Below are 13,959 nucleotides of genomic sequence, written 5' to 3'. Positions count from 1 at the left end.
TAAATTATCTTCCAACTTCTTTTTTTTTTTTTGGGGGCGGGGGGCGGTGAGGGGTCAACCGCATGTGGCAATTTTGATTTCTAAAATCCGCACCAAGAAGGGAAAATCGTTGAATCTTTTAATTTGCTAGTATTGTTCGCTTTGTGCTAGGCGCACACAATTTTAAAATATTATATAAGAGTGAAAATTATTTTCGCTTTCCAACTTTGCTGTAAAAATTGAACTCCTTTTTAATTTTAAACAACTAGTATACGTGCCTGTGTGTTGCGCGGTTAGTTGATAAATATAATTATAAATATTAATTTATTGATAATTTTAAAGTTTAACTTATTATTAAATAATATTATCAAATAAATGCTTCACATTAAATATGTCTACATAATAACTTTAACAATATATTAAAATAAAAAATAAAAAATAAACATTCAAATCCAGGGAATTAAACACCAATCATCCTGCAAATAAAAACTTCAAATCATTGAAAGTTATAAATAAAAAAAAGGAAAAAAAATCATTAAAAACTAATGGTTTGCAATAATTATTGATAAGAGATTTTAATGCTTAAAAAGTTGCTATATCTATACATCAAATCTCACTGATAGTGTTAATTCTAAGTATGAAAGTTGATTATAGTGACTTTGTCTCAACAACTACAAAGTCACATCCAAAGAAGAAGGAAAAAAGTTAGATTGTCAAAAAAAATTTATGCATAAATAGAAATAGAAAACAAATAAATTGTTTTACACTTTTCATAATAAGAGTTTCCTAATTTTCTTTATCTACCTATACTATATTTAGATTTTGAAGTAATTATATTTATGTAAATATTTCATTAACGTATTCATTTATATAAAATTTATAAAAGGGACTTCTTTTAAAACTAATAAACATAAACAAATATTAATTAATAAGCATAAACAAATATTAATTAATAAGCATAAACAAATATCAACTGTTAATAAATAACTAAATGTGTATGAATCTTTTTTAGTAATTTGTATATTTAGTTCGTGATTTATATTTTTTGATTAGTTAAAAGATCAACTGATAAAATAAAGTATTTAAATACTTATGATAATATGGTTAAACATGAGGTATGTATCGAAAAAAATCTTAAAATATATTTTACTTTGACGTAATTAATTAAAATAATCATAATTTTTTATTTTATTTATTTAAAATAAATACTGAAAAATAAAATGTTATTAACACAAATTTTTATTGATTATAGGACTGTGTAGTAATGTATTGGTAATGGGGAGTTATGAAAATATTTTTTTTCTTTTCGTTAACGTATTCATTTATGTAAAATTTACAAAGAGACTCCTTTTAAAACTAATAAGCATAAACACATTTTAATTTAATAGCATAAACAAGAGGCTTATGCAATTTATGTAGTATAAAATTTATAAATCCTCGCGTAAATAAAAACTCAAATTAGACTAAATAGGTATCCATCACTATGATTAGGGGTGTTCATGGTTCGGTTTGGATCGGTTATTAGTTAAAACCAAAACCAAAACCAAACCAACTTAATCGGTTTTTAAATTTCTAAAACCAAACCAAAAAAATAACCATCGGTTTGGTTATTGTCAGTTTGGTTCGATTTTTCGTTTTTTTTTTTGGGTTAGAAAGTAATAAGTTTGTTGAGGACATATGCATCACTATAGACACAAACACTTAGTACATGAATAACTCACGAAAAAACTATTGCACGAACAAAGTAATTCATCCAATGTACCAAGTTTCAGAAACTAAAAAAACTTGTTGTCAATAGCATAAAGTTAGTTCAATATTCTGGAGATCTCAACATCTTATCAATAGACTTTTCAATAAAATTACACTTTAAAATATTGAGAAATTACTTCTAAAAAACAACAACCAATATTTCACAATCAAAACTAATCAATTACCATCTTCTTTAGCTTGAGCTTTAAATTATTCAATGCTACGTTAGAAAATTTTATAAAGAACAGAGAAAGTGTGATCCTTAAAGTAATGAAATTGAGGGATTTAGACTTAAGGTTTTAAGAGTTGGGCTAAAATTTAAGTGTTGGCCTTCAGAAAATAGTAAATTTAAAGACTTAAGTTAATTAAACTTTATCAAAATACATATATTTCATTTATAAATAATTATAAAATTTATACATATAACTTCTCGATTCGGTTTGGTTATTTTTGCAGTTAATTTTTAGTAAAACCAAAACCAAACCAAATAGTATCGGTTTTTCAAAATTTAAAACCAAACCTAACCAAATTAAACCAAATATCGGTTTTTTTAATCAGTTTGATTCGGATTGCGGATCGATTTGGTTTTATAACCATAACCATGAACAGGCCTACCTATGATTAAAGAATTGTGGAAATATAAGTTTTAATAAAATACTAAAAAATATAATTAATACAGAAAAATAAAATAACTATAGAAGAAACTTTAAAATATGATAAAAAAAAAAAAAACTGTAAAGAAAAATAAATTTCATGATCTATTCCTATGTAATTAACATTTTGATTTTTTTATTTTATGTTTTAAATAGTTAATATTTTTTTTAAACGTTAGTTACCTATATTTTAGGAACTATTACCATCCATCCATAACTCAAAATTAAATGGTAATATTTAAATAAATTTTAAAGTGATCCCACTAATTGAAAAATGTTTAACCGCCAGTATATTTTATTTTTAATTTTAATTTTTTTTAAAATACAATATTATAATATTTTTAAATAATATTGTCATGTTAATAACTTCCTAATTGTTTGACTTTATGCAACTGAAATTTATAATTTTTTTGTTTTGCTTTATTTGAGGAAATTGAGAACATGTGCATTTTTTGCTATTTTATTGATAAGAGTTAGAAATATTTATTTTTTATTTATTAAAAATGGCTGATTTACAACCATTTTGATTTTCTTTTTTCTTTCGTACTTTTTCAATTCATTATTTTTTAAAATTTTGTTATTTAATTTTTTTCATATTTCATGATTTTTTATTGATTTTAGGACTGTGTAGTAATAGATGAGTAATGGAGAGTTATAAAACTGTTTTTTTATTAACGTATTTATTTATATAAAATTTACAAAGGAACTTCTTTTAAAACTAATAAGCATAAACACATATTGGTCAATATAATTATTTATTTTAGCCATATATTTTTAATTATTTTATTAATATTTTTTTGTTTCTTTCCGATTTTATCTTCTTCTTATTTATTTTTTATTTAAAATTAATAATATATACTTATCCTTTACATAGATTTTTATATATGAGAACAATATGACATGTCAACTTAGTGTTTCGTTTATAAAAAATCTATCAACACAAAATTAAAACACTTACAATAGCACATAAATTTTATAATTCAACATTACTGCAAAACAAAGAAGAAACAGCTAGAAAAAATTCTTACAAAACAAAATAAATAAATAATAATAAATCAAAATGTGAATAAATTATTTAGGAAAAATCAATATACAAAGTAAGAAACATATAATTTTTTGAAGTAGACATAAGAAAAAAGAGATAATTTTTATTTTATTTTAAGTGACAAATTTTAAATTACGCTAATAGTAATTCAAGAAATCATGTCAAAAAATAGATTTGATGATTTCAAACTTTATTTTATTGCTAGTGTACAGTATGTTTCAAACTAATGTTCAAGAGTAAGAGACATGAAAACATGTTTTGTCCCTAATGTCATTTCTTATTATTATTTGACAAAAAAGCACACTAATAAAATTTATCGAAATGTTTGATGGATATTTGATTTAAGTATGTTGATGTCAAAACTGAGAAATTAAGTTATTGTTATTTTGATTACTCGATACAAAAGAAATAAACAATTATTGCATAATAGAGAAAGAACTTTATATACATTGAAACTTAAGGATTTGAAAAATAAACTTACATATGATTAAACTCTGTATTTGTTGATTTCTTATTATCCTTGAATGCATGTTGGGGGTTGAATTGTTCTCCTTTGTTTAATACTGAAATACTATATTGTTTCCTTATTGAAAAGGGTAAGAATTTAATTTAATATGGTTACTGAAGAATGTTATTTTGTGTGTGATTCTTTTGTGTTTTATATTAAAAGTTGTAACTTCTATTTATATTTTTAATTTAATAATTAAGTATTATGTGGAACTATTCAGGGGTGTCAACTGTCAATGATTGTAGGAAAAAAATTGTAGTAATAAATAAAATTTTGAAGCTAGTAGGAGTGTAAGACTAGGACAAATGACCTCTTAAGAATTTTCACAACACCTTAATTACTAGACTAATTATTTAACTTGTGTAAAGAAATTCTTAGTACACGTCAGCTTACCCTAAGCCTATAGGACAATTGATGATGTCATTAGCTGGCTAGGATTTTCAATAAGCAAGTTCAAAATCTGAAGAGTTAAACACACGAAATAGTCAAAAGGGGTTTGATCTACTATATATACTTAAAAGATTATTTTAACCATGTATAAATAGTATAATTTTCCGCTGAAGGGGATTGGGATGAACCCCCTGACAATAAGGTGGCTCCGTACACCGGCCATTAGGAGAAAAAATGAGAATGTGGGCTCACCCTCATATTTTCCACGTCATTAGTCAAGATGACTTCATTAATTATTTAATTCTACACCATATAATTCCACGTGATTTTCCTATTTTCCATACTAAATAAATATTAAAAAGTCAATATTAGCCCCAAAACCCATTCATTTTTACCGGGCTACCCTATAAGCTTGAGGTGGCATCCTTAATTTTTCCAACTTTTTTATTTGTATCGGAGCTCGGAACTCACTAAATTGACAATTTTAAGGGAAGTACATTCTAATTAGGGGTGTTCACGATTTGGATAAAACCGATCCAAACCGAAAAATCGAACCAAACCGATAAAAGAAAACCGATAGTATTTGGTTTGGTTATGGTTTTATTCGAAAAAATCAAAGAAATAACCGAACCGAACCGATGAATTATATACATATATTTTATTAATATAAATACTTAATATATTGTTTTTATAAACAACTTTAAAGATCTTACATACATTTTCATTAAAATTTCTTTATAATTTACTTATTGAAAGCAAAAATGCCCAAGATGAAAACATTTATCTTATTGATTTCATGTATATGAGTGTCTATGACAATTCTTTGTGGGACTGAAAATGTTATTGTCTCTTCCTTCTATGCCAATATAGTGAATTTTAAAGTTTTATTGATAGTAAATTTGGTGATCGAAAGTTCAGAAATTTAAGTCATTCTAACTATTTTTCGTTTTGAATGGATTGTTGTCACTTTTTTCTCGTTTTGAATGAATTGTTTCTTTTATTTTTGTGTATGGTTAATAACCGAATAACTTAACCAAACCAAACTGAAACCGATAACCACCAAAACCGATAAATGTATATTATATTTGGTTTGGTTTGATTTTGATAATTTTAAAACCTATTAAGTTGGTTTGGTTTTAGTTTTGACCAATAACCGATCCAAACCGACCCATGAACACCCCAAATTCTAATGTTGGCATCAAATCATGTAAATTTATTATAATTAAGTAATTTAATGTGGTGAGAATGCATTCTAATTAGTATGTGTTAAGAATCTATGTGTAAAATACATATAGTGTATTATTTTTAGCTCCCAATACTAAACAAAACTTTATTTCATTCGATTTGGACTCGAAACATCTAAAACAAATTAAGTTTTTTATTTATCTTTTTTCAGAGAACTCATTTTATTGTTTCATTAATGACTGGAATTCATGTTTTTAGTGGAGGTACATGGTGTTTATCAACTGAGATAAAGTATCTAAATTTTAACTAATTTTAGATAAGTAAATTTTACCGGAAAAAAAATCAAAATTAAAAGATTTGACCTTTCAAAATCCATTTGTGTCTCGTAAACTAAAAAAGCGAATAATATTTAATTAGTTATGGTTCCTCATGAATAAATTATATACGGAGTTCAATATTTTTCATAAACAACACATTTCATTACAATAACAATATATTCAATATAGTTCTACGTATAAAATGTGATTTGAAAATAATAAAATGTACGTAGACCTTACCCTGCTATGGAGGTAGAGAGGTAACGACACAATTGATCATCATTGATTAGAAAAACTTACCTAATTAACATTTAAAAATTATTATAGTTAACTAATTAATTGTCCACTCATCTGTTCAAATTGACTGGACAGATTTTAGTTATAATATGATAGTGAAAAATTACAAAATAACAAAATTACAAGATTACAATTGAAAATAAAAATAAAGAAACAAATCTCTTCAGATTGAGGCGTGGATATGTCACTCTCTTTAAGGAGATTCAAGCCCACTTAAGCAAATGTTTTTCACCGGTTCAGCAGTAGTCCTCTTGACTTGTCCCCTTCAGGCATGGGCGAATTTATGTGTTAAAATTGGGTCACCGGAACCCGTGGTCTTCCGACTAAACTCGATATATTACTTGTATAATTATTAAAGAATATATTAAATTAAAACTTGTGGAACCCGTTCTCAAGATGGCTGGTTGGTTCACTGGTTTGACAGCCAGATTTCAGCACCAAGGTCCCAGGTTCGATCCCTGCCAGCCCCAAATTTGCTTAAATTTATTTTTATTAACTTAAAACACGTTTTTCATTAAAAAAAAAAAACTAAATTCAAAAAGTTCTAAAGTCAAAGTCTTCAAAAGTTTCCTTGCCACCCACTTTTCAAGTTCCAACAATATTTTTCTTCTCTCTTCAAATTTACCTTTTATCAAATCATCATTATCAAAGTTTAAGGTAAATTTCTTTTTAGTTTATGATTTCTCTTTTTAATAAACAAACTAACAAAATTAAAAAATAAAAATAAATATATCACTTTAATTTTAGGGCTTTCATATAAAAAAAATCTTGTCATTACTTATAATAGGAAAGGCACCAATTGGAAATCATCAAGAGCTAAAGAATTCATTATCTCAAACTTACATATTTTGCGGATGTAACTTATAAGGAATGTGTTTTATATTATATTATCAATTTTGAAGGGTGTGATTCCTTTTTCTTTTCTTTTTTTAAATGTGAAAGGGGTGTGATTCCCTTATTTTTTGAATGGTTGTTTAGTTTGTCAGATAGAGCGGAAGATATTTGAAAATGTAAGTAATGATGCTATTATAGATCGTTTTCAAAATATGAAGTCATGTTGAGTACAATTGTAAACCGATGATATTATTTGTGGTAATGTAATTTTTATGTATTGCTCGCTTAGTTATTCTTATTATAATTTCTTGGGAAAAGGATAAAAAATGCCCTTAAACTATGCGAAAGGAACAAAAATCTCCCTCGTTTGTAGTTTGGTCCAAAAATGTCTCCACCGTCAATACTTTGGTCCAAAAATACCCTTATGGTTGTTTATGGGTCAAAAATACTTATTTTTCAAATAATTATATTGTTGATTTTATTTTTAACACATTTTTTTGTTATAATATTTTTTAAAATTAGCAAATGTTTATCTTACTTCAATTTAGAAAATAAAATAAAAAATGAAAATATTTCCTATTTTATTATAATTATTTTTTATTGTTATATAAATATAACTAAGGATGGATATACTATGATCTTATATATATGACATATATTATATGCCGAAAGGGTACATGAAGTTATTTTATTTTAATTGATAAAATGAGATTAAGAAGAAAAAAAATATTTCTTACATTTTTATTTGTTAAAGTGATTTTAAAAGAAAGAAAACAAGAACATAGTTTTTTAATAATATTTTTTTAATTAGGAAAACGATGTGTTAAAAAGGAAAAAAAATACATGTATTCAGAAAATGACATTTTTGACCCATTTTAGTAACTATAAGGGCATTTCTGGACCAAAGTATTGACAGCAAGGGCATTTTTTAACCAAAATATTGATGGCAAGGGCATTTTTGAGCCTAACTATAAACGGAGGGCATTTTTGTTCTTTTCACATAGTTTAAGGGCATTTTTTACTCTTTTTCCTAAATTTTTTGATCTTATCTTTAAAGCAATATTGGTGCACCCGTTTTCTTAAAATCCTGAATTCGCCTCTGCCTTCAGGATACAACAACCTAATCACAAAGCGTAATTCAACAAACTCTGGACAAGAGTTGAGTCCAAAGCTCTACAAAAAGAACACCTCCCTTCAACTAATAAAAACTCTCTTTTTGGACAAACTTTATGCACGCTGATCTATATTTTTCTTGTGTGTCAACCAAATGAAGATCACCACTATTTATAGTTGCGGATGTCTTCCTAGCAATGAATAGGAAGATAATGAGATAGTAAATAGTGAAGATAAATGGTATTAGAAGTTACATAGGTTATAAGGTATAATGGAGGAATAAAGAGTGAGATAACGAAGATTGAATGAAAAAGAATTAGTGGTCATGGTTGACCACCTTCTGCCACTAACAGTAACCTCCAATGACCAACGTTTTGTAACCATCAAATAAAGGGTAATAATGCCTAAAGACATTGATTAACACAAGTGAGTAATTAGGCAGTAATGCCTAAGGTTGCAGCAATGAAATAGAGATTGCTCCAACAAATAAAAAACAATTGTTAATGTATTGTCAAAGGTGCAAATTAATATAATATTAAAATGCTTACACTAACATAATATTAACTAAACTCGATATGCCATAGTAGGTTGGATTTGATTAATATTCACTAATGATGTAAAAAGTATCCGTACTTTAAAGGTTATTTATGAGTAATTTTTTTTAAACCTTGATTACAAATAAGACAAATCATATATTATAACTTAATATAATTGGATGGCGTAAAAAATATTTATATCGTTTGTGAATATATATTACTTAAATTCTAAGTAATTTATTTTTCCATATTACATTAGAAGAGAAAAAGGGAATACGAAAAAGGAGATACTATTCAATAGGTTATTTGAACCCTTCACTTCAATAGTAGAAGGAAAAATTATATAAAATAGTAAACTATTAATTCAAATTAAATGTTATAATCACAGTTTTATTTAATTGTAATTCGTAGCAAACACTTGTCATTCGCCTCTCTCCCCAGAGAATTTCGCTTGTCACTCTCCCAGATCTCGCTCGTCACTCTCCCTCGCCTCTCTCACTTTATACAAACACAAATGTATAAATTGCATTTGTGTTTGTATAAAGCGAAAGAAAATTATATATATAAATACAAATACATATATTTTCGTCATATACACTTATAATTATACAAGTACAGATATTTCCCTACTAGTTCTCTTTTGCCTTTTTCTCTTTCTCACTTTATACAAATACAATGTATAATTTGCGTTGTATAAATAGAGAGAGAGATTTGATATACAAATGTTTTATTTCGATTCAATTGTATACAAATTCAAATTTTATGCAAATATTCAAACACAATCAGGGATACATATACATAGTAGTTACATATACAATTATCTAATCGATATATATATATATATATATATATATATATATACACACACAATCGCTGCACCTTTATACAAACGAGAGGCCTGTCAGCGATTTATACAAATCTGGTGCTCCTGTCAGCGATTTATACAAATGTTTGCTATGGAGCACAATTATGCAAACTATAGTTATATCATACAATTATGATTTTTATGTTTGCTAAACCTAAAATTTACTCGTAGTAGAATGTATAGAGCTTGCCAAGTAAGCTGGTCTTCGATTTCCACCATAAATTTGTTGATTGGAAGAACTTGTAATGATTAAAATGTGTGGCACTCCGATAGATATAAGTTATTCTATTTCTTTAGTATCTTTGATTTTTGGTTACTTCTCGATGCTTGTTTATTCATTATTTTTCTTTGTGATCTTTTTGACCAATCTACTGCCTCTGTAAAGTCGAGGAAGCATATTTAGATCAGGATGAAATCTTTATATTTGCATTGAAACATTGTAAAAGAAATCTAGTGTAGGTAGGAATTGAGATAATTTTACTCCTCATGATATGCAGATATGTAGTTGCNTATAATTTGTGTTGTATAAATAGAGAGAGAGATTTGATATACAAATGTTTTATTTCGATTCAATTGTATACAAATTCAAATTTTATGCAGATATACAAACACAATCAGGGATACATATACATAGTAGTTACATATACAATTATCTAACCGATATATATATATATACACACACACACAATCGCTGAGCTTTTATACAAACGAGAGGCCTGTCAGCGATTTATACAAATCTGATGCTCCTGTCAGCGATTTATACAAATCCGATGCTCCATAGCAAACATAAAGTTTGCTATGAAGCACAATTATGCAAACTATAGTTATAGCATACAAATATGATTTTTATGTTTGGTAAACCTAAAATTTACTCGTAGTAGAATGTATAGAGCTTGCCAAGTAAGTTGGTCTTCGATTTCCACCATAAATGTTGATTGGAAGAACTTGTAATGATTAAAATGAGTGGCACTCCAATAGATATAAGTTATTCTATTTCTTTAGTATCTTTGATTTTTGGTTACTTCTCGATGCTTGTCTATTCATTATTTTTCTTTGTGATCTTTTTGACCAATCTACTGCCTCTGTAAAGTCGAGGACGCATATTTAGAAATCTTTATATTTGCATTGAAACATTGTAAAAGAAATCTAGTATAGGTAGGAATAGAGATAATTTTACTCCTCATGATATGCAGATATGTAGTTGCAGAGATGAAGTCTCTGTGAGAGTGGTAAGATATGATTAAAGTGTATGGCTATCTAGCTCGGCAATATGAGTTTGACATCCCAGATGGTGAAGAGTTTAATAGAATGAAGAAAATGCCAATCTACAAGAAAAATATTTAGTTAGGCTGGGGATATTCATGAAAGCATAAGAAGAAAGAATGTGCACCAATCATCCATGGGAATGTATACTTACGAGGAGACAATGGCAACCACCACATCTATTTGTTAGGACATAAAAAGAGCATGTCTAAGGTATGGAAACTCTTGCAAGATTCTGTTACACCAGTATGAACATAACTTTTCTTTCAGAACTTCTCCTTACTTTCTGTCCTGCAATTTAACAGTCTGTTAGTATTTTTCTTTCTCTTGCTCTTCTTTCAAACCTGTTCTCATGTTGAGGGTCTTTCGAAAATAACCTCTCTTCTCCCTCAAGGGTATAAGGTCATGTAGGTACACATACCTGTTATTGTTGAAGTTGTTCGATCTTGCCTTCGTTGTTCTTAAACTTCAGTCAACTAAAATCATGACTAGCTAGAAACAGATATGAATTTAAGGCTAGTATCTGAATAGACGTATCATGATGTATTTGTAGAGAATAGCAGAAGAAAAGTATAATCGGAGAACCTTCTGCTAGCCCAAGATCGTTAACTAAGATCGAAAGACTCAACTAAAGAAGAGGAAGCTAGAAAGGAGAACTTGTTTATGGAAGAAGACTATTTGATTTGGGTTGTTCTTAGGTTCTTGGGTTGTTTACAAATGACTAAGGTCACCCCTATTTATACTTGTTTAGGGATGATTCTAGATACTAAGGATCTAGACTATTCTAATCTTTTCTACAAATATCTCCCTTAAATATCTAATACTCTACACTATCTAGATTTTTCTTAAGTACAAATATCAAAGATATTTACTCTACAAAATCCTAGAAAGTTCTACTAAATATCTAAGATATTTTTTGTACCTCCAAAAAATCAACTTTAATTTTTTCACACTACCCCTTAAAGTGATTTTTGGAAACTACCCCACACTTGTCATGGAAGAACTCAAACGAAGCTTTGCGCCATGTCTTGGTGAGGATCTCAGCAATTTCTTCCGGACTCCTCTTCCTTCTTCAAATGATAAAGGTTTTTCACCATCTGTTGATCCATGTAGATTATCTCCTTGTTGAGTTCTCAAATTCCCCCTTTCTCTTAACTTCGCAACAATTATATTATTCAGAAAAACACTATCAATTTCATGTAAAGTCTCAACACTAACATCAGATCCATTGTCAGACATCCCAGACAGTGAAGAGCTTAATAGAACGAAGGAAGAAAATGCCAATCTACAAGAAAAGCTGAATGATGCAGGTATTCTTAATTTGGTATTCCAAACAGTACAAATTTGTAAAATATAAAAAAAAATCGATTGTGAGCCATATATGATATATTGAATTTTAAACTTCTTCACTTTCAGTAATCACTTTCTTAGTCAAATAAAACAATAGCATTTCAATATTTGTCTAGAGGAATCATTCATGTACAGCTATTTATATAGAGGCGTGTGTGCTGGTCTGTAATTGCTATACGTGGATTGGCCAAGAGTTCTAAAATTTCTCTTTAATTGCTTTCAGTAAGGAGGTTGTGATTCTCAAGTTGTACAACTGTCTACTGTGCCTTCCATGATATGAAGCATGACTTGCTGCAAATGGGACATCCAGCTCTAATGTACCCAAAGGTCGGCTGAGGACAAGACCATGGTTGTTTACGCTTCAACTCAGTTTCCCCAGTATACACATAGTGTGATTGATGTTGTCTTAATGTTCCCGAACATAATATCCATGATAACAAGAAGGGCTGGAGGTGGCTTCGGTGAAATATATACATACAACATAAATACATGTATATATGAAACAATAAAGGTCTAATCTAGCAAGTCTTTTTTAATAAAAGCAGGTCTGTGAGATTGACTTAATAATCTTATTCCGACTTCTAGAGAATTTTTCTTCGACTTCCTTTGGTACATTTATCATGTCACACTCCTAACTCACTCTTCAACTTACTGAACCTTGTCTTCTAGATGACGTACCCGTATGGTGAATAAGGATTTTCGTTTAAGGCTACTGATAAAAAAGGCCTTTTTGTTTAAAGTTGTTGCTTGGAAACAGTTTTGCTCCTTTCAGTCTTATGTTTTTAATTTATTTCATCCATTATCAGTAGCTTTAAACAAAATTAACCAGTATGAGGCTATGAAGATTAGTGCATAAATTTTTTGTAACCAATCCTTCTTCGCGGGGGTGGGGTTGGGGTGACTGCATTATCAACATGACTGTAAGGGTAAAATGATCAACTTTTACACTTTGAACCTTCCCACTTTTAGTAATTTAGTATTAGTAATAAGTAATACTCCCTCCGTTTTAAAAAGAGTGGCCTAGTTTGACTTGACACAAAGTTTAAGAAAATAAAGAAGACTTTTGAATCTTATGGTTAAAGTTATGTCAAATGTACAAAATTGTCCTTTAATCTTGTGATCTTAAACATGCCACGTGGAAAGCTGAAAGTAAAATGTTACCAAAAAAAGAAGGAAAAATGCACAAGTGCCCGCTTCAACTATACGCGAAATCCCAGCGATACACCTTAATTATACATGAGTCCTATTACCCCCGAATTATTTTTAAATGTAATAAGCACACCCTTAAGACAACCTAAAACATATATAGCCACTCACATGATGAGATGTGTTTTACACTCGCCTCCAAGTTCTCATTATGTCAGCGCCACGTCAATAAATGATCAGATCTATAAAAAAATATTATAAAATTCCATGTCATTTGATTCCTTCTTCTTCATTATCAACACCCAATCCATAACCACTAAACCCACTTATTTTAACCATTAAAACTCATAGCAATCACCATGAAAATTATAGTGAGTTTTCATTAAAACTCCCTCTGTCCCTAATTACTTGTCCACTTTTGAAGTGACACACTTATTAAGAAAACAATAATTGATATAGTGAGTTTACCATTTTATCCCTATTAATTATGAAGTTGATAAATTAAAAACTTAAGATTTTTAAAGGGTGTGTTTGGTATGAAGGAAAATGTTTTCCTAGAAAATGTTTTCCTGGAAAACAAGTTGATTTTTGACTTATTTTCTCATGTTTGGTTGGAGAGTAGAAAATATTTTCCGGAAAAGATTTTTAGTGTTTGATTTATGAATGAAAAATATTTTTGAGAAATATCTTTTATTTTTACTAGAGTAGCAAATAATTTTTGAAATTGAA

The 13,959-nt window shown here is 28.3% G+C and overlaps 1 protein-coding gene across 1 annotated transcript in view; it reads left to right on the top strand.

Annotated features, from left to right (window-relative positions):
- The first annotated feature begins 11,968 nt into the window (after positions 1–11,968).
- Positions 11,969–13,959, top strand: part of LOC125844471 (putative disease resistance RPP13-like protein 1) — a 7,638-nt gene continuing 5,647 nt past the window's right edge. Inside the window, exon 1 of the mRNA XM_049523783.1 lies at positions 11,969–12,044. Coding sequence (XP_049379740.1) covers positions 12,036–12,044 — 9 coding nt within the window. The 5' untranslated portion in view covers positions 11,969–12,035. The remainder of the gene's footprint in view (positions 12,045–13,959) is intronic.

Source organism: Solanum stenotomum, chromosome 11 (assembly GCF_019186545.1).
Source record: "Solanum stenotomum isolate F172 chromosome 11, ASM1918654v1, whole genome shotgun sequence".
In the NCBI taxonomy this organism is placed as follows: domain Eukaryota; kingdom Viridiplantae; phylum Streptophyta; class Magnoliopsida; order Solanales; family Solanaceae; genus Solanum; species Solanum stenotomum.
This window is presented reverse-complemented; position numbering and strand designations above follow the sequence as displayed.